At 41.3% G+C, this 27201-nt stretch overlaps 1 protein-coding gene across 3 annotated transcripts in view; it reads right to left on the bottom strand.

The window, feature by feature from the left end:
* Positions 1-27201, bottom strand: part of LOC126365992 (protein GDAP2 homolog) — a 929669-nt gene that overhangs the window by 229482 nt on the left and 672986 nt on the right. For all 3 annotated transcript variants that reach the window (XM_050008813.1, XM_050008815.1, XM_050008812.1), the window contains 2 exons: positions 10091-10286; positions 1458-1600 (listed from right to left, as the gene is read on the bottom strand). In XM_050008813.1, the coding sequence (XP_049864770.1) occupies positions 1458-1600; positions 10091-10275 (328 nt within the window). In that variant the 5' untranslated portion in view covers positions 10276-10286. The remainder of the gene's footprint in view (positions 1-1457; positions 1601-10090; positions 10287-27201) is intronic.

Raw genomic sequence — 27201 nt, 5'->3', positions numbered from 1 at the left:
ACAATTTTTAAAAATGCAAAATTCATTAATTATTATTGCATTTTATTCATAATATACTTTTTACAGTGATAATGATGTGTAAGTAAAGTCCTGAACCAAAAAGTATTGAATAAGACATTCACAGGGGAAAGTGACATGTACTTAAAAGACAAATTTATGAGTTAAGTGTAACTAAAAAATTTAAAACATTTGGAATCTAGTAGAATAATTGATTAAAAATAATAAATATTTATTTTAAAATATAAGATAACTGTCTAGATAACAAAACTTTCAAAAGGTGGGCACAAAGTGAACCCCTCCCCCCTTTTGGTACTGCGGAGGCTAAACATATGATTTGTCAATGAATTTTTCATCATGATTGCAATCCTCTTGGTCAGGAGGATTGCAAACAGAAAAACTGTTTGTGCCAGCAAAATGCTATAGTACAAACAACAGGGATGAAGGACGTGTTTCATACCTATAGCTATTTGGAGCCTTCTCCTACAGCAAAGTTTCTAAAATCAGAAATTGAGAAGTAGCCCTCAAATTTGCAATTAGCTTTTTCAATTATCTGGTTTTACCGTGTTGGCCCCTCCAGACAATTGTAACACTTATCTACCACTTCTTTTCTACACACATTCTCTGCCAGCTTTTAGGACCCATCAACCTCTATGATATTTTCATTTTATAATTCTCACATGATTTTTTCCCATTTGCCTCTGCTCTCCCTTAACCTCTTGTGTGTGTCTTCTCTCATTTTTATATCATTATTTGCCTTTTATTGTCTTTTAAATCCTTTGATTTACTTAAAGCTTAACTCTCATATTTGCTCTATTTGTAGCAACAGCTAAGTATGTTGGAAACAGATCTTAGATACCACTACCAGTACTTACAAAACATTTCCTGTATTGCATGTGTCTACTAGTTCATTACCTGACTGGATTTCTTTTCGTCATTCCTACACCTAATAAACTTATTCTTTGATTCCCATTTCCATTCTCTTGTTTCTGCAGATGGAGAAATTAAAATAAAAATAAAAAGAGAGACGTTGTGTGTGCACTTACACTTTGTAATTATTGGGCAGCTAATAAACAGATTCCCCCATTCTGTCTCAAACTTGTTAATAATAAAAAAACGGTTTTGTTGACAACTTTTAATAAGTATAAGTTCCTGTTTCAACAAAAATTTTATGGACATTAATTTTAAAGTTATGCGTGGAATCAGAAATGAAAAAGATTTGGTAACAAGAAAATAAAGCGTAATATGCTAAGATTATTGAGACGAATATGACAGACTTGCAGCTTAAGGCTTGTCAGCATAGTATCAGATATAAATAGCTTGTGGAGTATGAACAAAGAAAAGATTTCATTTTTACTACCTTGTAAAGAAAATTTGAACTTATCACAAAAACATAAAATACTTTATTTCACAAATAATGACAGCTGTAATTATTGTGACCAAATTTATTCCTTACAAACCTTTTATTTCTGTAGATATTTCTTCCCTGAGACCAGGACCAGCTCGAGCAAATAACCTGTCGCTTGCTGGATTTCTTTCATTCATTGATTCATTTGTTGAATGGACAATAGCATCCACATTCAAAGATGTAATATCCCCATTCCTAAAAACAAAAGTAAGGTCATAAATTAAAATGTTATTACACATCATAATCACCTTGTTAAGAAATGGAGAAATTAAAATTCTGGTACAACTATTATGAGATAATATTATAAAATAATGGGGCAGTAGAAAGACGCTCATTGAAAAAAGGTGGGTGTTAAAATTAACCTCTTTTCTTCATTATATGAAGAATTCCACAGACTTGCAGTGTGAGGTATTTTGTCAGGTGGAATGGATAGAGGGAGAAAGAGGTGAAAATTGGGAGGGGAAGGGGGTTGGGGAGCGGCAGCTGATGGTTCAGAGGGTGGCAGCAATCAAAAACAGAGTGACCATCCAATGGAGACATGCTGCTGAGCACAACATGTTCAACTGCAGAGGCTGTTTCACAACCATTGCCACCTGGATCCTTGCCTACAGCACAGGCCTTTCAGAAATAAGCAGATGAGGGTTATGCTTACAATACACCCTTCATTCCAATAATCCTCTTGGCCTCAATTTCTGTTGACACTATGCCCCACATCCACATCTATCCCGTTCCAAGACCCTAACTTTACTGCAGCCACATCCTCTTCCCCACAGTCTCCTCTTCATTTATTCTGCTACCCGATCCCAATCCATACCCCATGCCACCATCAGTGTGCATTTCAAGAACCCACTGGTTCTGGTGTCCATGTGTTGCAGTCCTGTCCCATGTACTTGCTGTCCCTCCTTCCCACATTCCTACTCCTTACACCCACTGCCTCCCTTCAAACTCTTGGTCATGCCTCAAGCCTACCTCCTACTCCCCATCTCCTTTCTCTGATGCTCACTCCACCTGAGCTGAATAAGTGTGTATGTGTGTGTGTGTGTGGGGGGGGGGGGGGGGGGGGGGGCGCGTATGCGCACGCATGCTTATGTAAGGTATGTATGTGTACTGTTGCTAGAATAAGGATTCATCCAAAAGCTGACAAAATTTTCAGTGTTGTTTGTGTGCCTGTCAGCAACTCATCACCTTCAATATTCAGTTGGATTTATAGTTAGCTCACATCTCCAATGATCTTGCAACTTGTTGAACAGTTTCATCCCCATACAGGATGTAACTTTCTTTTCTTTTATGATCTGTATGATGAATAAATTCTATTGTTAAGATTTCAATGTCAGAGTCAAATACCCCACTGACTATTGATTTTACAGCTAGATCACTTCAGGTTTTAGGTTTAACATAAATTGTCAATAGCTGTTGTGGTATGTCTGTGAATGCCTGTAGGCAATTTTGAATGTGCAGAATAATCCAAAGCTGGATGTCAACAATTCAAGATGTTTTAGGTCAGCGCTACCTGAAAGTAAACTGACATTGAAGCCTCCACAAATAGTGACTTAATCACAATATTTACAGAGAAATTATAGGCAGAATGGAGGGGTGAAAATTATAAATTTAATGGAAACTTTAACTCTTCCTTAAATGTATTCCTAAAGCAATTTGAGCCTTGTTTTCCCCTAAAACAAAAAGGGGCAAAATTGAAGCAAGTATAAGAGGTGGATAACTCCTGGGACTGAAGTTTTTGTGCTGAGAGAGAGAGAGAGAGAGAGAGAGAGAGAGAGAGAGAGAGAGAGAGAGAGAGAGAGAGAGAAACTCATGTACTATGTTCAAAACTTAAAACACTCCAAGAGTAAGTCAAAAACTTTTTGGAAAATCATTAAACAGGAAACAAACAAATCTGGTTATAGAAATGAAATTATGCCTCCTGGAAAATGCCTCTAGAATAAAGAGTAATATTTTCAAATCTTTGGCAATCATATTTAATGGTTACTTCCTCACAGTGGCTGCAAACACTGAATACAGTAATAAATAATAACACAGATATGTTAGATTTACTTGTGGAGGCACTGCATGCACCACCAGCAGCCATTAGTTTAAGAACAAAACCTGTAATGATATTGCAGAATTCATTGGGTCACTAAAAGTAGTAATTATGTTGGCCACATAGGTTTTACCAGCAGAATATTGAAATCTTGTGCTGATTTGATAGGATTATTGTTAAGCTGTTTTAGTAATCAATCAATACTCAGGACATATTTCGTGACAGACATGCTGCAGTAGCCCCATCTACAAAACTGGAGCACCTATATCACTCCTTCCTGTCTTTTCAAAAGTATGTGAGAAACTGGCCTCTGATGGTATACTGACTCATTTAAATGAGAAGAAATTTTTAAACACCTATAAGTTTGATTTTTGTAAAGGACTCTCCACACAGAAAGCAATACAAGACCTCACAAATGATGTGCTACCAGAGCTAATCAAGAAACATTGTCCTGTTGGTATTTCTGTCACCTTTCCAAAGCCTTTGACTGTGTGGACAAAATACTACTTAGCAAACTGAAGTGTTATGGCATTCATGGTATCCCTCTTGCATGGATCCAATCATACCTACACAGCAGAAAGCAGAGGTTCTCATTAACAGACCATGTCTTGAGTTTAATGTCAAAATTTTTATCTGTGGTTGTTTCTTCTCTGTAGATGGTCATCTCACTTAGCTTTCAATGAGTAATACCTATGGCATGTTGGGGCACGATCTCATCCATGGTACGGGGATGAACTTTGTCCCATAGGCCGACTATAATCAGCAGCAGTTGAGTGGTGTAAATAGGACTGTTATGATGGTTGACGTCTTGCAACATTATAGTCTTGAACATTCATCTTCTTTCCTTGCAGCAACATACAACATGTCCAGTGGAAGAAGGCCAGTTTGTTGCCCTCTGTTCCCCAAATGTCTGTTGTTCTGGTGGCATTATACTTGGTTGTATCTGCATTGGTCAGGTGCTGGGTAGTTGTTTGATGATGGTGGCATAGATCTGAGTTGGTGAAGTTTAGTCTTCATGATGCACTTAACTGGTGGTGGAGACTGGTGCCAAAGATTGATACACCTCTTCTTCACCATTCATGATTACATCCTGACATATGAAGTTAATGTTCATGACTCCTATTTCCTGTTCTGGCTATCATAAAATGCTGTCTCTCTTCTCTTACGATCCGGCATACGAAAGAGGCGATGTCATGGTGTTGTTCCACATCCCTTTCTTCTGACTCTTTTTCTGCTTTTCCTCTATGTTGGCACCACTTGAATTTCTTCTATTGCCATGACATCATTTACAGAAGAACTTTTATATACCTTCTGTGACTCCTTTTATCAAACATGAGCTTTAGTGGGCTCATTTCATATTCAGATTCACAACAGTGTAAAGGCCTCAAATATTCTGCATGTAAGACTGTGTTGTGTTGCTTTTCCTCTATGTTGGCACCACTTGAATTCCTCTATTGTCATGACATCATCTACAGAAGAACTTTGTATTTATCTTCTGTGACTCTTTTCATCAAACTTTGTGAATTTACATCATATTCATATTCATATTCACAACACTGCAAAGGCCTCAAATATTCTGTGTGTAAGACTGTGTCATTTCACCATGGTGTTTGCCCTGTTCTTCCGATAAGCCAACTTGCTGTTGATTGCCACCAAACGTTTTCTTCAATTCAGCCTGGAATTTGTCCTAGCCACTGATTTTCTTCTCACTCTTTTTAAATCATTCCTAGGCTGTGCCATCCAAGTAAAAGTGTACATTTTCCAAGTACATCACATCACTCTACTTGTTGTATTTGGTGACTTGGTCAAATTTTTCCAGCCATTTTGTTGGGTCCTGAGTAGGGTCTCCGTAGAATATTTATGGCTGCTTCAAGTGCTGCTGACTTACTGCTGGCTGGTAATCCATTGCACTTCTGTATATACGGACCCTCGGAATGATATACAGTTTCTGTTTCATTACCTGTCCATGTGGGCAATAGCTATTACGCTACCTAATTGGAGCCATAGTGATGTAGATGTCTTTATGTAGCCAGTGTCTCCAACAAACAATGTTACATCATACACGTAATATGATTAGCTACTTACTCAATATTCTTAATGCTTACTTCTGATAAACAAACATATTGTTTGCTTTAGGTGCAATGCCCAGAAAGTAAGTCCATCATAAAATGTTTTCTGGAGACCCAGGTCAGGTCCCATCAAAATGGCTGAAATGATTTGACTAAGTCATCAAATACAACATGTGGGATGATGAGATGTGCTTGACAAAAGTACACTTTTACTTGGATGGTACAGCCTAGCAATGATTCAAAAGCAATGAAGAGGAAATCAAGAGGTGGGAGAAATTCCAGGCTTGGTTAATGTCATTCAGTGGTTTTTTACTACTGTTTCCTTCATTTATCTCCTCTGGGATTAGATGCTATAGGATTTGTGAATCTTAATGTAGCAACCTTATGTCTTCACTTTGTGGATCTTCTATGTGTATTGCTGTTATTACTGTTTGAGTTGGGAGAGCGTATCTGTAGGGCCTAGGCTGAAAAATTTGCTTTGTGAAGTTGTTTCTTCATCTCTTCTGTGGAAGGTGTATTGCATCTTAGCCTGTTTGGTCCAGTTCATGAAGTTAGTCTTACACAGTCTTTGGCCTACTTGTGCTTGTTCATAAACTGTGATTTCATTTGTCTTGTTGGCAAATTTTTATGCAATTCTTAGAGTTCTTCTGTCAGTCTCACATACTTGCTGTGTTTTTGTGCAGTGAGCCACCTAGACTGGGGCTGTGTATTCTAGCACTGGCCTGGTGAAAGCTGAGTGAGGCATGGTAACCTTGCTGGGTCCCATTTAAAACCTTGGCCACAGGAAGAAAACAGCAAACTGACAGTTAGGCAACATTTCAAATTGCCTCCCTAAATGGCATTCCTCCAAAAATATTTATCTGTCTTACGATCAGTTTCTGAGGAAACACTTCAAGTCTGTTAGGTCGCCATTACCTGGCTAGTCCTAACTGCCAACTACCTCACAGGAGAGGTAGCCCTGTATTCTTGGTGTCCTCCTTTCTGTCAAGGAGCTCCTCTAACAGTCGCCACCAACGATTACAATTTTGAAGATATTTGATTAAAATTAACCAGGCCCAAAACTACACCTGTACAGAGGGAAATACGACACGTAATTTTCATCTCCCTCTTGTCTTACGGACACAATTTCCAAAGGATGAAAACCAAATTTCAAGAACCATCTTTTCACTGTTGTATTTACAAATTATGACATGTAGCGGTCTTGCTAGATTGGTAAAACATTGGGTTTCTGGTCATCAGTTGTTTTATACAAATGGCCAACAGAAATCAGCTGTTCCAATTCCTGAATTAGTCAGCACAGTGCCTGTTTCTCTTCAGTTAAATATTGAGGTAGACAGCTTCATGCTCAGTCTAATACAGGGTATTTCAAAAAGAAAATATACAATTTGAATTATCATCATCATCATCATTATTATTATTACTAATATAAGCCATGGAATAGTGCGAATGTCTGAGTCATGGGGACCAGCCCAGTATTCACCTATTGGATGTGGAAAACTGGCTAAAAACCTCATTGTTAATCCACCGGGTGGATTTGATCTGCGGCCAGTGCGCCCACCTGAGTTCAGGTAGCAGCACGTTAGTGCCCTCGGCTAACCTGGCTGGAATATATAATTTGAATGCTTATATTTATTGAACTGTAAGACATACAACTATAAAATTTGGGACACATATTTATGAATCTCTTAAGTTTAGATTACAAATGTTCAACATGTTCTCCACCTGGGACATTAACAATATCACATCAATACTCAAATTCATGCTGTCCTCAAGTACGCGTCTCCACTGTCACTGTCGTTATGGCAGTACAGATCGATTTTTTAAACTCTTCTAGCTTCTGTGATGATTTGGCACATAAATGCTGTCCATAATGAAATCCCACAGAAAGGAGTCACAGGGCATCAAATCTGGTGATTTGGGAGACTAACTGAGAATTGCTAAGTCACCAGCTGTTTGATGAGCAATCCAGCAACTCAACAGTTTCATTCAGATATTCATGCACTTGGCGACTCCAGTGAGGGGGTGCCCCATATTGCTGGCAAATGAAATTGCTCTAATTCAGCCTCGGAAACAAACAGTTTCGTAACATAGCAATATACTGCTGACCATTAACTGTATTTCCAGCGCAGAAGAATGGGCCTTACACTGATGAGTGAGATATTGCAAAACCATCTTGACATTGAGTGAATCTCATACACATTCAGTGTATGCATGTGGGTTCTATATAATTCAAACATTGTGTTTCTTTATTTTTTTACTAAGGTGGAAAGTCACTTTTCACTGAACATGATGTGTTGTGTGAAAGTGTTATCACTGTCATTAGCATTCTGAAGCTTATCAGAAAACGTAAAATGTTTGCATTTATTATCATGGCATAGAGACTGTAATTGCTGCAACTTTCATGGCTTCATAACCAGCCAATGTCTCAAAACAAACCAAATTATTGTTGGAGGCAGTCGTAACTTACGACTGGCATGACAAGTTGATTTTGTAGGACTACATTGGAAAGCGGTATGAACTCGTGTAACAATCATAAAAAACAGGAAGGCGGCCAGGGCTCCTTCCTTCACATACATTTCCTGTTCCTACAAACTGTTGCTATCATTTGTAAATGTTCCATCCATTCGGAGGATCAGTTTAATACTTAAACCTCGAAAGGTCTTTGCACTGTAATCAAAGAATAACACTTCACAAACTCGAGAACACAAAGGCACTTTAAAACATATGACAGTAATCAAGCAAACAGAAACAACCACATGTAGCAGCAATGCATGTAAAATAGATAATATATTCGTTTCTCGAGTAACTGAGCTGTGGCCTAGCTATCAATAATTTTGACAACATAATACTTCATGATAGTATATTCTTTTTGATACACACCTCATTTCTACTTCTCCTCTGCTGTACAAAAAGTGACTCTGTCCAGATCATCCAAAAATTTTTAATAACAAGACTACCTGACAATCCAGACACTTTTCCAAAACTGTAAAGCATTAGCACCATGAAGGTATCCTCCATGATTAGCGTGGAAACAAAAATCGATTGTGGGAGAGGAAATCCGGCAGTTAGAACTGCATTTCTAGAAACAATATTAGATTTTTTCACGACTAAGCAAAGTAGCTATTGCGAAAGCTGTTTACAAAATCCAGTTATGGGAGCTCATGTAAATATAGTGATAAAAAAATCAGGAGAAAAGTTTTTATTTCATTTATAATTCAATTCCCTAAAAATAAAATGTGGTACAACCACCTTTTGTACTGATAATGATGCACGACAGTGCATGAAACCTCTAACGCATTGCCACTAGGTTGGTTAATTGATTTGGGGTCGTCGGTACCATAGCCACCAGGAGAAAGAACATCTGACGTTGCTCACATCGTGTGAGCAAACTTTTACTCCAATTAATATTACTTAAAAGTCGACACTTCACGTGTTGTAGGTGGCTTTCTACAATCAGAGTGTTCATCATGCTGGAACTGTTCATTGTTGTCAAACTCACAACAATTAGTTCACTTCCAATTACTTGTCGGGCTTTTTTTCTTGGTGTGTTTGAATCCCGAATCGTGGATCTGGCCCTTTTATTTCGTATTTCATCACACATGAAAACCACACCAAAAAATAACACACACACACACACACACACACAGCAAATTTCATTCAAATCAATAACCAGACACTGTTGGATCGTTCCGCACAAAACACAATTCATCGTCATCTACATGGTTATTATAATCAGAGAGAATGCTTTACCATTGTGATTGGGACATAAGGTCAAAGATCCGAATCTCGTCAAATGCACCGAAATAATTTATTTTTATAAATCTAATCAAAACATTCCAATTGTCATTTTTATTGAATTAAATGCAATCTTTTTTTGATTTCTAGTACTTTGCCATGTCAGTTTCATCATCATATAGGCTTTTTTATTTACTTTTATTTTTATTCCTGTCATTCTTTTTTTGTAGCGTGGCATCCCGTGTAGCCAGTGTGAGGAAAGTTTCAGGTAACCAATGATGGCGAGAAATTAGTTTGCTGCTGCTGCTGCTGCTAAAATTGAAATTCTGCTGCAGAAGATGGCTACGCAAACAAACATACTATGAAATTTATGTGTCCTGACTTTGCTTGTAGAGGTTAGCCTTAAATGCCGTGAACAAAGCGATTGTGATTTCATTTGTGCCGCAAGTTGTTGATCACCGATGAGTTTAAATTCAGGGCTACAAAACCCGTCGTCTGTCGCAGTTCTGTCACTGGTCAGTTAAAATCAGCTGTGGACACAGCATCTTGCATTTCCGTCATAACTCGCGGCGGTCGCTTCCAACAATGCTCCGCGTTACATATTAACAGCATTTGTGAAGTGACCCGCCGTGTTTGTGTGTCGACAGTAACCGAGCGGCAAGTGAGAGATGTCATTTATCAACTAATTTTAATCGGACTGTAGTCATATATATCAAATTTTAAGCCATGCGCAATGGCTTACCTTCACATTCGATCATCGTCATCATCAATAAATGAAGGAAAATGCAATGGTCAAATGGTTAACAGGCAGTAAGCAAATGTCGGTGCGCTGGCGCGGCCACTCACCAGAGCACCACCCTTTGGTTGACTTCGTGGCTGTAGGGGAAGGGGCTGGTGGAGTGCTTGCGCAGCTCGCCAGAGGCGCTGTAGTCGAGCAGGCGCTGCATGGGCTGCGTGCTGCTCCAACGCGGCAGCGAGTCGCCTCGCAGCCACTCGCCCGCCTGCTCCAGGGGGTCCATCGTCAGCCTCATCAAACTCGTTGCTGCAACAAAACCAACTCACATCACAGCTGAACTGCTCGCTCGATAACCCATGAAACTACCGTAAAGCATAGTTTACCCGGAGACACTATGTTGCGAAACTTTACGCCGGGTTCGCACACGCAACTAATTGACGCCACAGATGTGGCTTTATGTAGTGTCACCGTGAGCTACCGTTCACATAGGGCGCCACAAATTCTACGTAGCTGCACAGCTTTCAATATGAAGTCAGTTGCAATCATATGGGTTGGTATCAATGTTATAGAGCAGGTTATGGTATTAGAGCTGCGACAAATTATACACAAGGAAGACGAAACCCAGATACTGGATCAGAAAATAGACTTCACACAGGGATAAATCAAGTCCCACAAACACATTTATGAAAGCAACAACACTCTGAGAAGAAAATGTCGTCTGCTACGGCAAAATAATCAACAGCTGGAATGTAAATATCATCTGCATAAAATTTTAGAACTTTATTGTATTCATTGATAGAAGCGTTTTGGATAACCAATTTCTAGTTTAACAGCTATCACATCACGCTCGGGGGCTATTTCCCGCACATAACCCACAATTTATACAGTGCTTCGTCTCACAAATCACGAAGTTTCTACGCCTCGCTCATTTGGTTATGTATGAAGTTTCTTTCTTTCTTTTGCTTACGCCTTTTTTCACCAGTTTTCTCAGGGTCGGCGTGTTTACAATCGGATATGGCAAGGTTAGTTTGAAGGGGTGGCCAGATGCCCTTCCTTGCTGCCAGCCCGTAAACCCCCCCCCCCCCCCCCCCCCCTCTGGGCGGAATCAGTGTACCCCAGCTGCCTGCGTCTAGTGGAAATCGTGAAATAGTGTGAACGTGATGCAAATGTCTGCGAGTCGTGTAACTGAGGCAGGCCGTGGAGACTAGCCCGGTATTCACCTAGTGGGATGTGGAAAACACATCCAGGGTGGCCGGCACACTGGCCCTCGTCGTTAATTCGCCGGGCGGATTCGATCCAGAGCCTAAGCGCCTACCTGAGTCCAAGGAAGCAGCGCATTAGCGCTCTCGGCTAACCTGGTGAGTTATTAAGTTTATTTATTTATTCATCAAAAAAATCTTCTAATAGTGTGGAATACATCACTGGTTTGCAAATATTGCGCCCGCACGCCCCCCCCCCCCCTCCCCCTCCCCCATACACACACACACACACACACACACACACACACACACACACACACACACTGCTGCAGAAAATGAAACACAAGTGGTTGTTCTTGTTGTTCCAGAAGCTGCGGAAGTCCTATCTGCCAACGCAACCACTGTTTTACTTTTTTCAGTAATAAAATGTAAACACTGAAAGAGAATGGAGTACTGCAGCGATTATTCCACGATAATTGCAACAGAATGCTCGTGTTCCCAAATACAGCCACCAGGGAGTAATGGTGGAAGCAAAGTGGCATAATAAAGTACAATCACGACAAAAGTTACGTCTCGTAAGTTGCACCACATTTTAAGGACGCTCCAACTTTCACAGCAGGAAACTATCAATTGCATGTGTTTTTAGGTCAGGTGGCGTTCCAGTAGAGGCGACGTGGAGTGTGGAACTGAGAAAATTTTTGTTCATTCAATGAACTGTGGATGAAGCCCGACAAATAGGCATTACATGCATTGATCAAGAATGATAGTGCATTGAGAATGGCTATTTTCTTGTTGAAATCTAGATCTGCCAATAACATTTAAAAAGGACGACTGATAGCTGAAATTCATTATTTACAAGTCAATATAAGTGTCGCTGAGTGCAACAGCTATCTGAATGGAAGCTAACCTGATCTTAGAATTTCTATACAGTGTGTATCGCAATTAGTAGAGAAAAGTGACACCAGTGAAAATGTCGAAGCAAAAGGGGACTGGACGAGATAATGCGTCGCTTATGTGGAAAAATGTTATCGAACCGGCCCAGGTTACCAGAATCGGCACGCAGAAAAGCTTGTTTTGAAATCTAAAGGGAATTTTCAGTGAAAAAGAAAACAACTGCCGTCCAAATATGAATAAATTCAACGCACCAAATAAACAATAAAATAACAGGATAAGTGTTTAACGCGGTCATGATGCAGAGCTCAAGCTCAGATTGCAAGGTGGTGGGGGAGGAAATTGACCCTCTCTTTTACACCTTGCACCAGTTAAGGAAACCAGAGAAACCATAAAGGGGTGGCTTTATGGGGATGTGAGCTCAAAAATGGTTCAAATGGCTCTGAGCACTATGGGACTCAACTGCTGTGGTAATCAGTCCCCTAGACCTTAGAACTACTTAAACCTAACTAACCTAAGGACATCACACACATCCATGCCCGAGGCAGGAATCGAACCTGCGACCGTAACAGTCGCACGGTTCCGGACTGCGCGCCTAGAACCGCGAGACCACCGCGGCCGGCGGGGATGTGAGCCTTACACCTCCAGTGTATGATACTAAATCTATATGAAAGTCAGCTATCATACTTGGCATTTTATTAATAATTCTCTGTCTTGATCGAACTCCATGATATAACTCACATCGTTACCGATTTTGGCTTTCTGAAATCATCAGATCATTAGGAATTTTGTGACAGAAGTAACAACGTCGAACGCTTTATTAACATAAGTACATGAACAAGCTTTAGCGAATGCATGAGGGCGTCCAACAGTTACGCGAGAAGAGTTATAGATGGTACGGGACGCTAGTGTGAAGATAACGTAATTGTTCATCACCACAGATTGAACAGTTTAAAACGGGACACTAGCAGCCATTAATTAAAATGTTTTCACGAGGCTGAAATGTGTGTTTAATAGTAAACATAGGACACAATACAGTATGTACCAAGACTATCATAAAATCAATATAAAATGTTTAGAAATGGTATACAGTGTAATTATAGAAAACCTTTCAGCGTCACAAAGTAAATAAAACAAACTGTTGTGTAAAAAGTGATTACAGTCTCGATGGTCGATAAAGTCAACAAAGAGATAGAGACCATCTTAAAGTAAGTCTGTCTACGATAAACTGAGCAGCACGTTTATTTTTACTTGCTTTAGGACGCGATAACGCGGCTCAGAGTAATGGTGTTTCCACATGGTTTGGCGGCAAAGAGTCTGTGTTGTTATGCGGCACGCCACAGGAAGTTGCACTCTGTACATTCTGAAACTGTAATGCAAGTAGAAGAGATAGTCTAACTTTAGTCTACATTATCATTACATGGGATCTCTCTTTTTTTAAATTTATTTGTTTGACATTGGTGTGACGTAGTTTTGTGAAATGATCTTTCACGAAACCCAGAGCAATTCTGGTCGTATATAAAGGCTGTTAATGGCACCACAGTTAGTGTCCAATCACTCGCGAATGAGACAGCAATTAAAACTGAGGGTAGCAAAGCAAAGGATGAAATGTTTAACTGCGTTTTGAGAAAAGTAAAACCCAGGAGAATTGCTACAGTTTAATCCTCGTATCACCGAAATGATTAGCGAAATAAGTATTTGTGTCAGTGGTGTTGAAAAACAGCTGGTTAAAACTGAGTATAGTGAAATGGCACGATCGAATCCTTGTCAGATGCTATACAGAATTTGGGGGTAAGTTTAGACCTCTGTTAACTATATAGTCCACCTAGGTGCCTCTTTACAGACGAACTGAGAAACTGACAGAAACCGACCTCGGGGAAGATCAGTTTGGATTCCGTAGAAATAATGGAACACGTGAGGCAATACTGACCTTACGACTTATCTTAGAGGATAGATTAAGGATAGGCAAACCCACGTTTCTAGCATTTGTAGACTTTGACAATGTTGACTGGAATACTCTCTTTCCATTTCTAAAGGTGGCAGGGGTAAAATACAGGGAGCGAAAGGCTATTTTCAATTTGTGCAGAAACCAGATGGGAGTTATAAGAGTCGAGGGGCACGAAATAGAAGCAGTGGTTGGGAAGGAAGTGAGACAGGGTTGTAGCCTCTCCCCGATGTTATTCAATCTGTATATTGAGCAAGCAGTAAAGGAAACAAAAGAAAAATTTGGAGTAGGTATTAAAATCCATGGTGAAGAAATAAAAACTTTGAGGTTCACCGATGACATTGTAATCCTGTCAGAGACAGCATAACACTTGGAAGAGCAGTTGAACGGAATGGATAGTGTCTTGAAAGGAGGATATAAGATGAACATCAACAGAAGCAAAACGAGGATAATGGAATGTATTCGAATTAAGTCGGGTGATGCTGAGGAAATTAGATTAGGAAATGAGACACTTAAAGAAGCAAAGGAGTTTTGCTATTTCGGGAGCAAAATAACTGATGATGGTCGAAGTAGAGTGGACATAAAATGTAGACTGGCAATAGTAAGGAAAGCGTTTCTGAAGAAGAAATATTTGATAACATCGAGTATAGATTTAAGTGTCAGGAATTCGTTTCTGAAAGTATTTGTATGGAGTGTAGCCATGTATGGAAGTGAAACGTGGACGATAAATAGTTTAGACAAGAAGAGAATAGAAGGTTTCGAAATGTGGTGCTACAGAAGAATGCTGAAGATTAGATGAGTAGATCACATAACTAATGAGGAGGTATTGAATACAATTGGGGAGAAGAGGAGCTTGTGGCACAACTTGACCAGAAGAAGGATTCTGTTGGTAGGACATGTTCTGAGACATCGAGGGATCACCAATTTAGTATTGGAGGGCAGCGTGGAGGGTAAGAATCGAAGAGACAGAACAAGAGATGAATACACTAAGCAGATTCAGAAGGATGTAGCCTGCAGTAGGTACTGGGAGATGAAGAAGCTTGCACAGGATAGAGTAGCATGGAGAACTGCATCAAACCAGTCGCAGGACTGAATACCACAACAACAACAACAACAACAACAACAACAACAACAACAACAAGAACAACAGATACCTCGAACAAAAAACCTTGACCAGAAGTTGGAAGAAAGCACACGCTACACCCGTTTATAAAAGGGGTAGTGGAAGTGATCCATAAAACTACCGCCTAATATCCCTGACATCGATTGTTGTACAATCTTAGAGCATATTCTGAGCTCAAACATAACGCGGTATCTCGATCAGAAGGACCATCTCCATGCCAACCAGCATGGTTTCCAAACATACCTATCATGCGAAACCAACTCGCACTTTTCTCACATAAAATACTGAAACCTCTGGATCAAGACAGCACTTCCTGATTTACGAAAAGCATTTGACTCAGTACCACATCTAAGCTTACTGCAAAAGTACGATCACAGGGGTATCAAGCGAAAAATGTGACTGGACTGAGGATTTTCTGGTAGAGAGGATGCACCATGTTATCCAAGATGGAGAGTCTTCGTCAGATGTAGAAGTAACCCAGGGAAGTCTGTTGGGTCCCTTGCTGTTCATGTTGTACATAATGACCTTGCGACGATGTTAATAGTAACATTAGACTTTTTGTAGATGATACAGTTAACTACAAAGAAGGCAGTCTGAACGAAGTTGCACAAATATTCAGTCGGACGTAATAAGACTTCAAAGTGGTGCAGAGACTGGCAAACAGCTTTAAATATTCAGAAATGTAAAACTGTGCACTTCACAATACGAAAAAACGTAGTATCCTATGACTCTAATATCAATGATTGACAGCTGGAATCGGCCAGCTCATACAAATAATTGAATTTAACATTTCGTAGGAATATGGACTGGAATGACCACTTAGGCTCGGTCGTGGATAAAGCAGGTGGTAGCCTTCAGTTTATTGGTATAATACTGGCGAAATGCAACCAGTCTACAAAGGAGATTTCTCACAGATCACTCGTGCAACGCATTCTAGAACACTGCTCAAGTATGTGGGACCTATACCAAATAGGACTAACGAGGGATACTGAACGTATACAGAGAGGGGCAGCAAGAATGGTCACGGGTTTGTTTGACCTACGGGAGAGTGTCAGAGAGATGCTGAAGAATCTGATCTGGACGACCCTTGAAGACAGACGGAAACTATCCCGAGAAAGCCTACTTCCACAAAGTTTCAAGAACCGGCTTTAAATGATGATTCTAGGGATATATTACAACCCTCTGCGTATCGCTGACATAGGGATCGTGAGAAGACCAAATTAACTACAGAGGCTTTTAAGCAATCATCTTCCCTGCGCTCCTGACGTGAATGGAACGGGAATAAACCCTAATAACTTGAACAATGAGATGTACACTCTGCCATGCCGTTCACAGTGATTTGCAGACTATGGATGTAGATGCAGATGTAGCCATAACAAAGGACATTTAGCCACTGTTGACCTGTACAAAGTTTACGAGAACTTCTTAAATAAGCTTGTATTCAGAACCAAGGTAAGGAAGTAAGTAACGTCAAATTACCAGACCAACTCTCATTTTTCGAAACTACCACTTTTGACACTGGGTTCTCCTGTCTTCACATGATTTTGTAAGCAATTTTTTGCAACTTTTAAACAATTTTTTTGTATAGCAAGCTAGAGCTTAAAATCTTCATGAGAACCTATGTATCTTGCTACAGAATGTCAGCAAATAACAATCGGGTTTGATTGAAATTAGAGATTTTGAGAGGTTCATCCTCTCGTGGCCTTAGGGGTTCAAAATGTTCAAATGTGTGTGAAATCCTACGGGACTTAACTGCTAAGGTCATCAGTCCCTAAGCTTACACACTACTTAACCTAAATTATACTAAGGACAAACACACACATCCATGCCCGAGGGAGCATTCGAACCTCCGCCGAGACCAGTCGGGCCTTATAGGTCTACATAAAACTGTGAGATAGGTTTATGCAGTTTGTTGGCGTACGAGCATAAAATAATTGACAATACGATAATATGGGTGATATAGACGACTCAGGTTCGTATAAACTCGCGTCCAGTTTTGCAGAGGTAGGCAATTTCGAGAGGTCTGAAAGGTGTGCATCAAAGGAAAGTTACCGTGATGATGATGAAATTGAGAAGTACGAGTATTTACATCTGTTAGGTCGAAAATAATCGAATATCAGTAAAAGGTAAGATTAAAAAAACTACCGACATTTTATGTGCACTTTCCACATCACTTCTCTATAGTAAATGTAGCTCTTATACAATCGTATTGTCATCCATTTCACAATGGCTTTGCTGGTTTGTTGGCGGCCAATGAACGTGATCACCACATTCGATCGATGCTTCGATTTGTAAAGATTACGACTACGTAGCATATCACATCACTGATGTTATGTAAGCCTATGGGAGATTCGCAATATTAGATGCATCTAGAGGTCAAGCATAAATGCTGAGCTGGACTGTTTTATTCAAGGAGCTGACATTGTAAGATCAACAAAATGTTTGAGAGTCTTCCGGTTTGGATACTTTCTTAGGCGGATGCTGAAAGCACAACAAAGTAGGTTCATGACTGGAGGTCCAGTGGTATTGCCACGTAAGTGGTGAACAGACAATAGAAGAGTATAACATCTCTTAGCTATTCCCCCCCCCCCTCCCCCAACACACACACACACACACACACACACACACACACACATACCACGTTTACTAAGTTTATACGCGTCCATTTCTGCGAGACGTGAACGATCTTCTGGGGCAGCTTACAACACAAATACTTGCACTTTGATATGTTCGAAAACTCGAACAAGATCATAACAAGATTCTCACTTAGCTATTATATGCTGCCCACTACAATTCCCCATAATACCATCGAAATTCACCATGCTCATTAATATAGCCTCGTAAATCACGTGACGTATTAGAATCATACTTAATCGTGTCTCTGCGGCAACGTAAAATATATCCATGAGACACTGCACTTCTCGACTCATCGGAAGCACTATTGCACGGAGGAAAATGAAATTTCTAGTCCTCTGTTGAAATAAACTGACTCTTCAAGATGGAGATCTCTAATTACATCTTTGAGCTTCCCTACGATGTATTACATTTGCTGTTGTGAACTATTTTTTGCGTAACGCAAACGTAAAACGGCAAAAATTCTTATGCTGTCAGTTTAGCTAAAGGTGCGAACAGTGGATTTAAAGCTGAACAGAAGAGATCACCTCAATAAAATTAAAAAAAAAATTAAAATAAAATTCAGGAGATATAAGCATACTGCATATTTTTTTCGGAGAACGCATTTAGTGATTACAGTCGAACACCCTCTCCGTAACATCCGGGTATTCCACGTTGAACGACTGTTTGCCAATAATTTTTTTTTCAGAATTTCTTTTGTAATGAAAAAAACCGATGCTTTTATTCGAAAAAAGTGAACATAAAATCAAGCAAAAGCGTGCAGTTTGCATAGAAGGCAGCGTTTGTAAGAGTTTCTGAAAGGATAAGAAAACCTAGTGTTGATAAATTTCTATACTCGTAAGTAATTATAACTGCTAGAAACTGGAAATCTACACAATTAGGAGGAATGATGTTAAGAACCAGGCTAATCTCTACATGTATCCACATTACAAGGAATAAAAAAAGAAACTAAAAGAAACACTGACAAGGAGCGACCTTGAGCCTTAAGCAAGTCCACAGACAGACAGCTGCGCACACAGAACAAAACAATGGGCGTGACGTCATTTGCGGCGGCGGGATCCGATGTGAACAGGGCGTGGGAGTATTTGAGCAATATGGAATGCGTATCATAACCTTAAAAGACATGAATACCGACGGGCACGAAAAACTATAGACCTATTAAATTTTTATCCGTATGCACAAAATAATCACAAATATTATTAGCAGCCACATAGAAGTAGCACTGAGTTTTAATCAAGCAACAGAACAAGTACGCTTTAGAAGTGAAGCATGAATCAATAAGCAGGAATTATGACTTCGTCTGGGAGTCATAGATCTGGTGAAAGTACTTAACTCAATTTCAGCAATATGTTGAAGGATATACAGGGTGATCCATTGATAGTGACCGGGACAAATATCTCACGAAACAAGCATCAAACGAAAAAACTACAAAGAATGAAACTCGTCTAGCTTGAAGGGGAAAACCAGATGGCGCTGTAGTTGGCCCGCTAAATGACGCTCCATTGGCCAAACGGATATCAGCTGCGTTTTTTTAAATAGGAACCCCCATTTTTTATTACATATTCGTGTAGTACGCATAGAAATATGAATGTTTTAGTTGGACCACTTTTTTTGCTTTGTGATATATGGCACTGTAATAGTCACAAACGTATAAGTACGTGGTATCACGGAACATTCCACCATTGCGGACGGTATTTGCTTCGTGATACATTACCCGTGTTAAAATGGACCGTTTACCAATTGCGGAAAACGTCGATATCCTGTTGATGTATGGCTATTGCGATCAAAATGCCCAAAGGGCGTGTGCTATGTATGCTGCTCGGTATCCTGGACATCATCCAAGTGTACGGACCTTTCGCCGGAGTTACATTATTTAAGGAAACAGGAAGTGTTCAGCGACGTGTGAAACGTCAACCACGATCTGCAACAAATGATGATGCCCAAGTAGGTGTGTTAGCTACTGTCGCGACAAATCTGCACGTCAGTAACAGACAAATTGCGCGAGAATAGGGAATCTCAAAAACGTCGGTGTTGAGAATGCTACATCAACATCGACTGCAACAGTACCATATTTCTATGCACCAAGAATTGCATGGCGACGACTTTGACGTCGTGTACAGTTCTGCCTCTGGGCACAAGAGAAATTACGGCACGATGATCGACTTTTTGCATGCGTTCTATTTAGCGACGAAGCGTCGTTCACCAATAGCGGTACCGTAAACCGGTATAATATGCACTATTGGGCAAACGGAAAATCCACGATGGCTGCGACAAGTGGAACATCAGCGGCGTTGGTGGGTTAATGTATAGTGCGGCATTATTGGAGGAAGGATAAATGGCCCCCATTTTATCGATGGCAATCTCAATGGTGCAATGTATGCCGATTTCCTACGTAATGTTCTACCGATGCTACTACAAGATGTTGCACTGTATGACAGAATGGCGATGTACTTCCAACATGATGGATGTCCGGCACATAGCTCGCGTGCGGTTGAAGCCGTATTGAATAGCATATTTTATAACAGGTGGATTGGTCGTCGAAGCACCATACCATGGTCCACACGTTCATCGGATCTGACGCCCCGGATTTCTTTATGTGGGGAAAGTTGAAGGATATTTGCTATCGTGATCCACCGACAACGCCTGACAACATGCGTCAGCGCATTGTCAATGCATGTGCGAACATTACGGAAGGCGAACTACTCGCTTTTGAGAGGAATGTCGTTACACGTATTGCCAAATGCATTGAGGCTGACGGACATCATTTTAAGCATTTACTGCATTAATGTGGTGTTTACAGGTAATCACGCTGTAACAGCATGCGTTCTCAGAAATGATAAGTTCACAAAGTTGCACGTATCACATTGGAACAACCGAAATAAAATATTCAAACGTACCTAAGTTCTGTATTTTAATTTAAAAAACCTACCTGTTACCAACTGTTCGTCTAAAATTGTAAGAAACAGGTTTGTGACTATTACAGCGCCATCCATCACAAAGCGAAAAAAGTGGTTCAACTAAAACATTCATATTTCTTTAAGTACTACAAGAATATGTAATAAAAATGGGGGTTCCGACTTTAAAAAAATAACGCAGTTGACCTATGGCAGCGCCACATAGCGGGCCAACCATAGCGCCATCTGGTTTCCCCCCTTCAAACTAGACGAGTTTCGTTCTTTGTAGTTTTTTCATTTGACGCTTATTTCTTGAGATATTTGGCCCGGTCACGATCATTGGACCACCCTGTATGGTGTATAGGAAACCTGAATAAAACCAACCTGCTTTCAGAAAAGAAATATGTCGAACTGTTATTGAACGCCCCTCGCACATATATCATACAGTTTATATTTTATCATTTGTAAATGACTATCAAAGTTTAAAAAAAAAGAGTGACAGCATGTTTTTTCCGAACATGGAACTGTCTAGTGCGAGGACACAAGATTACCCAAGCGACGTAGCAACTACTATAATTGCAGTTAGAAACGTCAGTCTGTATACAGCAGATAGTGAATTACGCATTCCTTTGTGGAGCTCTTCCAGAAGAAGAAGCGAGTCAAAATTATGGTTTTCAACGGGAACATGAAACAGGAGCGTGGTTAGTTGGTGTAGTTGTTTTAGAAGCTCAAAACGTACCAAGATATCATCAATGGAGATATGTGATGGAAGAAACTCGCTGCTCAGAGATCGTGGAGGCCAAAAAAAAGAACTGAGGGCACATCTTGACATCAAAACGTAATAACTTTGTTGAAAAACCGTTTTCTGATATCACAGACAACATCGTTGTAATAGAGATCTACGGCTTAATAAACCTACGTACTACCGCTGGTCTAATTCGCGCAGTACTTTCCGATTATCTCTGACAAAATGGTAAATTTTCAGATCTCTCACTCTATGAAGAAAGAATTACTACTCCACAAAACAGTAATGATTCCACGGAACGTAACCGAAGAGTGAAAGAGAATGGAGTGCAAGTAACGTTGCTCAGTTAGTGATCCTATGCCTTGTTAGAAGCGAGAAATTCGATATTTGTAGCGGACCAACAAGGACTCTTATGAATCATACAGACTTTGTCATGCGGTTGGCCTCAGGTGTACTAAGGCCGCTGTTTTATCGAATATTTTGGTCCTGTCCGCACTCTTCAGTTATACAAGGAATTGCGGCAAAGTATTACGTGGTAAAGAATTTTTAACATCGTGCAGCCCCTTCAGAGCTGTGATAATTAAAAACATAACACGTCAGCCTCAGTTGCAAATAGACACCGATCTTTACCTAGGTTCCAGCCAAGATAATTTGGCCTTCTTCAGAAGCTACTGACACTAAAGTATTGCATGCCAAAGTTTGGTTATGACAAATGCGCATGACCATTAGCGGTGCTCGGTACACAGCTGCGCGCTGCGATTAGTTCCGGCGCAGCTCTCGCGGCCTACCGACTTCGTCCGCGCAGTGGGGCCTGCTGTGTCTCTTCAGCCCAAGTAATGTACACTCCTGGAAATTGAAATAAGAACACCGTGAATTCATTGTCCCAGGAAGGGGAAACTTTATTGACACATTCCTGGGGTCAGATACATCACATGATCACACTGACAGAACCACAGGCACGTAGACACAGGCAACAGAGCATGCACAATGTCGGCACTAGTACAGTGTATATCCACCTTTCGCAGTAATGCAGGCTGCTATTCTCCCATGGAGACGATCGTAGAGATGCTGGATGTAGTCCTGTGGAACGGCTTGCCATGCCATTTCCACCTGGCGCCTCAGTTGAACCAGCGTTCGTGCTGGACGTGCAGACCGCGTGAGACGACGCTTCATCCAGTCCCAAACATGGTCAGTGGGGGACAGATCCGGAGATCTTAGTGGCCAGGGTAGTTGACTTACACCTTCTAGAGCACGTTGGGTGGCACGGGACACATGCGGACGTGCATTGTCCTGTTGGAACAGCAAGTTCCCTTGCCGGTCTAGGAATGGTAGAACGATGGGTTCGATGTCGGTTTGGATGTACCGTGCACTATTCAGTGTCCCCTCGACGATCACCAGAGGTGTACGGCCAGTGTAGGAGATAGCTCCCCACACCATGATGCCGGGTGTTGGCCCTGTGTGCCTCGGTCGTATGCAGTCCTGATTGTGGCGCTCACCTGCACGGCGCCAAACACGCATACGACCATCATTGGCACCAAGGCAGAAGCGACTCTCATCGCTGAAGACGACACGTCTCCATTCGTCCCTCCATTCACGCCTGTCGCGACACCACTGGCGGCGGGCTGCACGATGTTGGGGCGTGAGCGGAAGACGGCCTAACGGTGTGCGGGCCGTAGCCCAGCTTCATGCAGACGGTTGCGAATGGTCGTTGCCGATACCCCAAGAGCAACAGTGTCCCTAATTTGCTGGGAAGTGGCGGTGCGGTCCCCTACGGCACTGCGTAGGATCCTACGGTCTTGGCGTGCATCCGTGCGTCGCTGCGGTCCGGTCCCAGGTCGACGGGCACGTGCACCTTCCGCCGACCACTGGCGACAACATCGATGTACTGTGGAGACCTCACGCCCCACGTGTTGAGCAATTCGGCGGTACGTCCACCCGGCCTCCCGCATGCCCACTATACGCCCTCGCTCAAAGTCCGACAACTGCACATACGGTTCACGTCCACGCTGTCGCGGCATGCTACCAGTGTTAAAGACTGCGATGGAGCTCCGTATGCCACGGCAAACTGGCTGACACTGACGGCGGCGGTGCACAAATGCTGCGCAGCTAGCGCCATTCGACGGCCGACACCGCCGTTCCTGGTGTGTCCGCTGTGCCGTGCGTGTGATCATTGCTTGTACAGCCCTCTCGCAGTGTCCGGAGCAAGTGTGGTGGGTCTGACACACCGGTGTCAATGTGTTCTTTTTTCCATTTCCAGGAGTGTAGATTTATGACTGGGTACTACGGTGCTAAAGTTTTATACTTGACACGGCCAAACTTTGGTATGCAATAGTTTAGTGTCAACAGCTTCTGAAGAAAGCCAAATTATCTTGGCTGAAACCTAGGTAAAGATTGGTGTCTATTTGCAACTGAGGCTGACGTGTTATATGGTTTATTATGTGGTCATTTTATGGGACCACCTGCAGCTTCTGATACAGACGTTGTTGCCTGGTAAGACGCCGTCTTTCCAAATGTAATTGCCATCTCTAACCAGTTGTGGTTTCTTGAATATATTGATGAGTTTGAGCGCCTCCTTTGGCTTGCGCCATCACGTCTCCTGATTTTAGAGTAAATTGTCAGTTGAATAGATCCACGCGTAAATAGCTGACTGAAGTAAGCTAAGTGCTTCACTGCAGGACGAAACTATTCATGATTTGTGACCGCTACTGTACAAGATAAAGGTAGTCGAATGCCAGTTAATCATGATCCATAATGCAAGGGAGTGAATGAATGTCTAACGCAGTAAAATGAGACCAGTGAAGAACAGAATCTGGATAGCCACCGGATTTTAATCTGCTCTCACTTCTTCCCGTACGTTGATGATGCACAATATCCTTTTTGCCATTTGGATGCATAAACGAAACCACATGTACAGAGACAGTTTAAAGAAAGGAATTTATGAGATTTGATATTTATTTTTCCTTCAGTCTTTCTATGATGACGAAAAGATGTCAACCATAGCGACGTGTTACATCTAAAGAGAAAACTCAAGGGCTCATGACAAAAGAAAATACTCTCCGAGAAAAAAAGAACGACGCGCCACGAAGGCATTATTCGAATGGTATTCGAATGGAATGGAAGTCGGTAGATGTGATGTACAAGTACAGAAGAACTAATGATTACAACTTCAGAAAAATTGGACGATTTATTCAAGAGTTAGAGGTTTACAATTTGAGCAAGTCAATAACGTGTTGGTACACCTGAGACAAACAGTTATTCGACTTGTCACTCATTGATAGAATTGTTGGATGTCCTGCCCAGGGATATCGTGCCAAATTCTGTCCAATTGGTGCTTGAAATCATCATAATCACGAGATGGTTGGAGGGCGCTACCCACAATGCTCCAAAATTTCCCAGTTGGGGGGAGATCCGGCCACCTTGCTGGCCAAGATAGGGTTTGGCGAGTATGAAGACAAGCAGTACAAACTCTTACCGTGTGCGGGCTGGTATCACCTTGCTGAAATGCAATCCCTGGATGGCTTGCCATGAAGGGCAACAAAACGGGGTGTTGAATACCGTCGACGTGACGCTGTACTTCAGGAGGCCCCGGATGACAACCAAAGAAAAGAAATGGCACACCAGACCTTCAATCCTGGATGTCGTGCCGTATGGCGGGCGACTATCAGGTTGGCGTCCCACCGCTGTCAGGTGCGTCTTTAGATACGTCCTCGGCCTGGAATCATATTGATTGCAGTATAATTGTTTTCAGTCATGGTACCGCTTCCAAATGAGCCCCGATGACGGGCGAGAGTTTCTACAGCTTATCTTCGTGCATGCCAAACCCATTCTTGGCCAACAAGATCTCAGGATCTTTCCCCAATTGAGAAGGTTTGGGATTTTATGGGTAGGGCCGTCCAACCATTTCGGGATTTGAATATGACGATATAAAGCGCCAGATGGACAGAATCTGGCACGATACACCTTAGGACGACATCCAATAACTTTGTCAATGGCAAGTCGAATAACTGCTTGCATTGTGGACAGAGGAGACCAACGCATCTGTTGAATAAATCGTCCGATTTTTCTGACATTGTAATCATTTGTTTGTCTATAAATACACGTCACTTAAACCGATTTTCGTCTAATTCGGATAGTTCCTTAGTGGCGTGTCCTTTTTTTTTCTTTTCTTAGAGTGTATTCTTTAGGCCTTAACGTCGGGAGTGTTGAAACGGAGAGAGGTAGGGCTGTGATTACAAGACAGTGGACACACTTTCGTGTCCAGGAGGTGAAAAAGATCGATCTCCAACTTTTTAGAAGGAAACATCCCGCCAGTCCGATGAAGCTCTTTAAGGTAATTGCAGAAAACCCAAACCAGCAAGAGAAAACAGTGATCCGTATCCTACGAAGCTCTCCCCTCCCTCCCTCCCCCCGCCCCAAAAAAAAAGACTTTTCGGAAGAAATAGTGATGTTTCACATAATTTAGGACAAGTCGTAAATTCAAATTGCCAAATAGCTACCCTATTGTTTGCGGAAATTCCAGCACTATGAAAGAACGTTCTACGAAAGTCACGGGCCTATGCTGTAGGTAAATGATGGTGATCATAGAGCAAAAGCACTTGTGGGGAAACGGCCTATGCGGTAAGTAAATGATGGCGATCATAGAGAAAAATCACGCGTGGTAACCGAGGAGCGCCTGGTGTCTGTATAAAGGGTTGCATAAGAACAATGACCAGTAAGTATCGCGGATCGCACCAAGTACAAGCTGCCAAAAGACTCTTTATGAAGAAGTTAACAGCCTATGATACCAGGTGCCCGCTGCATCTTATTTAATGTGATTTTCATACAGTGAAATCGCGTCCCCTTCAGTGCGTAACGGACAGGAAAGCCCTTCGGTTATCGGTAGACACGCCGCTGATGGTGAAATAAAATAAGTTTACAATTAACACTGAGAAAATGATATCTATGGACTTCTTCTTAAGTGTCCCGTTAAAACCAACAAAACGACTACTAGAAAATAAAGAACAAAAGTTTAAAAGTGATTGAAGTGAAATTTTTAGGGATTTGTGTGCAGAGTGATCTACAATTTAACCCAAATGTTCTAGTTCTTATACCTTAAATATCATTCTGTTGTACTCTAATGGTTCTGAACAGAATCAACAACAGAGAAAAAGTATTACTGGCATTATGAAAAGTCCAATTTGCAATGAGAATAATACGTGACAGAGAGAGACAACATATGTATTTTACTATGAAGAGAAGCACACAGCATTAAGAGTAAATGATACATGGGTAACAGATGTGCACACTTTTGATGAACTTTTCAGTAAGCACTTCAGAACTGAAAAGATGGGATTATCATGTTCAGTAGATGATGTCATCGAATATTTCAGAACAGTCACAACAAATAATTACAATTATATGAGTACGACCCTCACAACACCAGCAGAAGTAATGCCCATCATAAAAGCCTTAAAATTTCAAAATTCTGTACCGTTGGGCCTTCCTGGCCTGTTCAGACGGCGCAGTTCCGGACTGAAGTGCCTAGAACCTCTTGGTCACAACGGTCGGCTTTGGTGGAATAACATGGCAGATAATGAAGTTTTGCGTAATAATTGTACAGCAAAATACTGTCCTCTTTGTGTGCTATCATTTGCCAAAATCTCATTTCTATATCGCAAACCGTTTACGAAATGTCAGAACTGTTGTGACTATCTTACTCTGGCTTTATCGCTGGCGTGGCACGATTGCAAATGAGTGTGCTGCATCAGATCAGTTATCTCGAAACTCGTTAGATAGAGACCTCTACTCAAG

The sequence above is a fragment of the Schistocerca gregaria genome, chromosome 4 (genome assembly GCF_023897955.1).
Source record: "Schistocerca gregaria isolate iqSchGreg1 chromosome 4, iqSchGreg1.2, whole genome shotgun sequence".
Taxonomy (NCBI): domain Eukaryota; kingdom Metazoa; phylum Arthropoda; class Insecta; order Orthoptera; family Acrididae; genus Schistocerca; species Schistocerca gregaria.
Note: the sequence above shows the minus strand (reverse complement) of the source record. Positions and strands in the feature narration are given on the sequence as shown.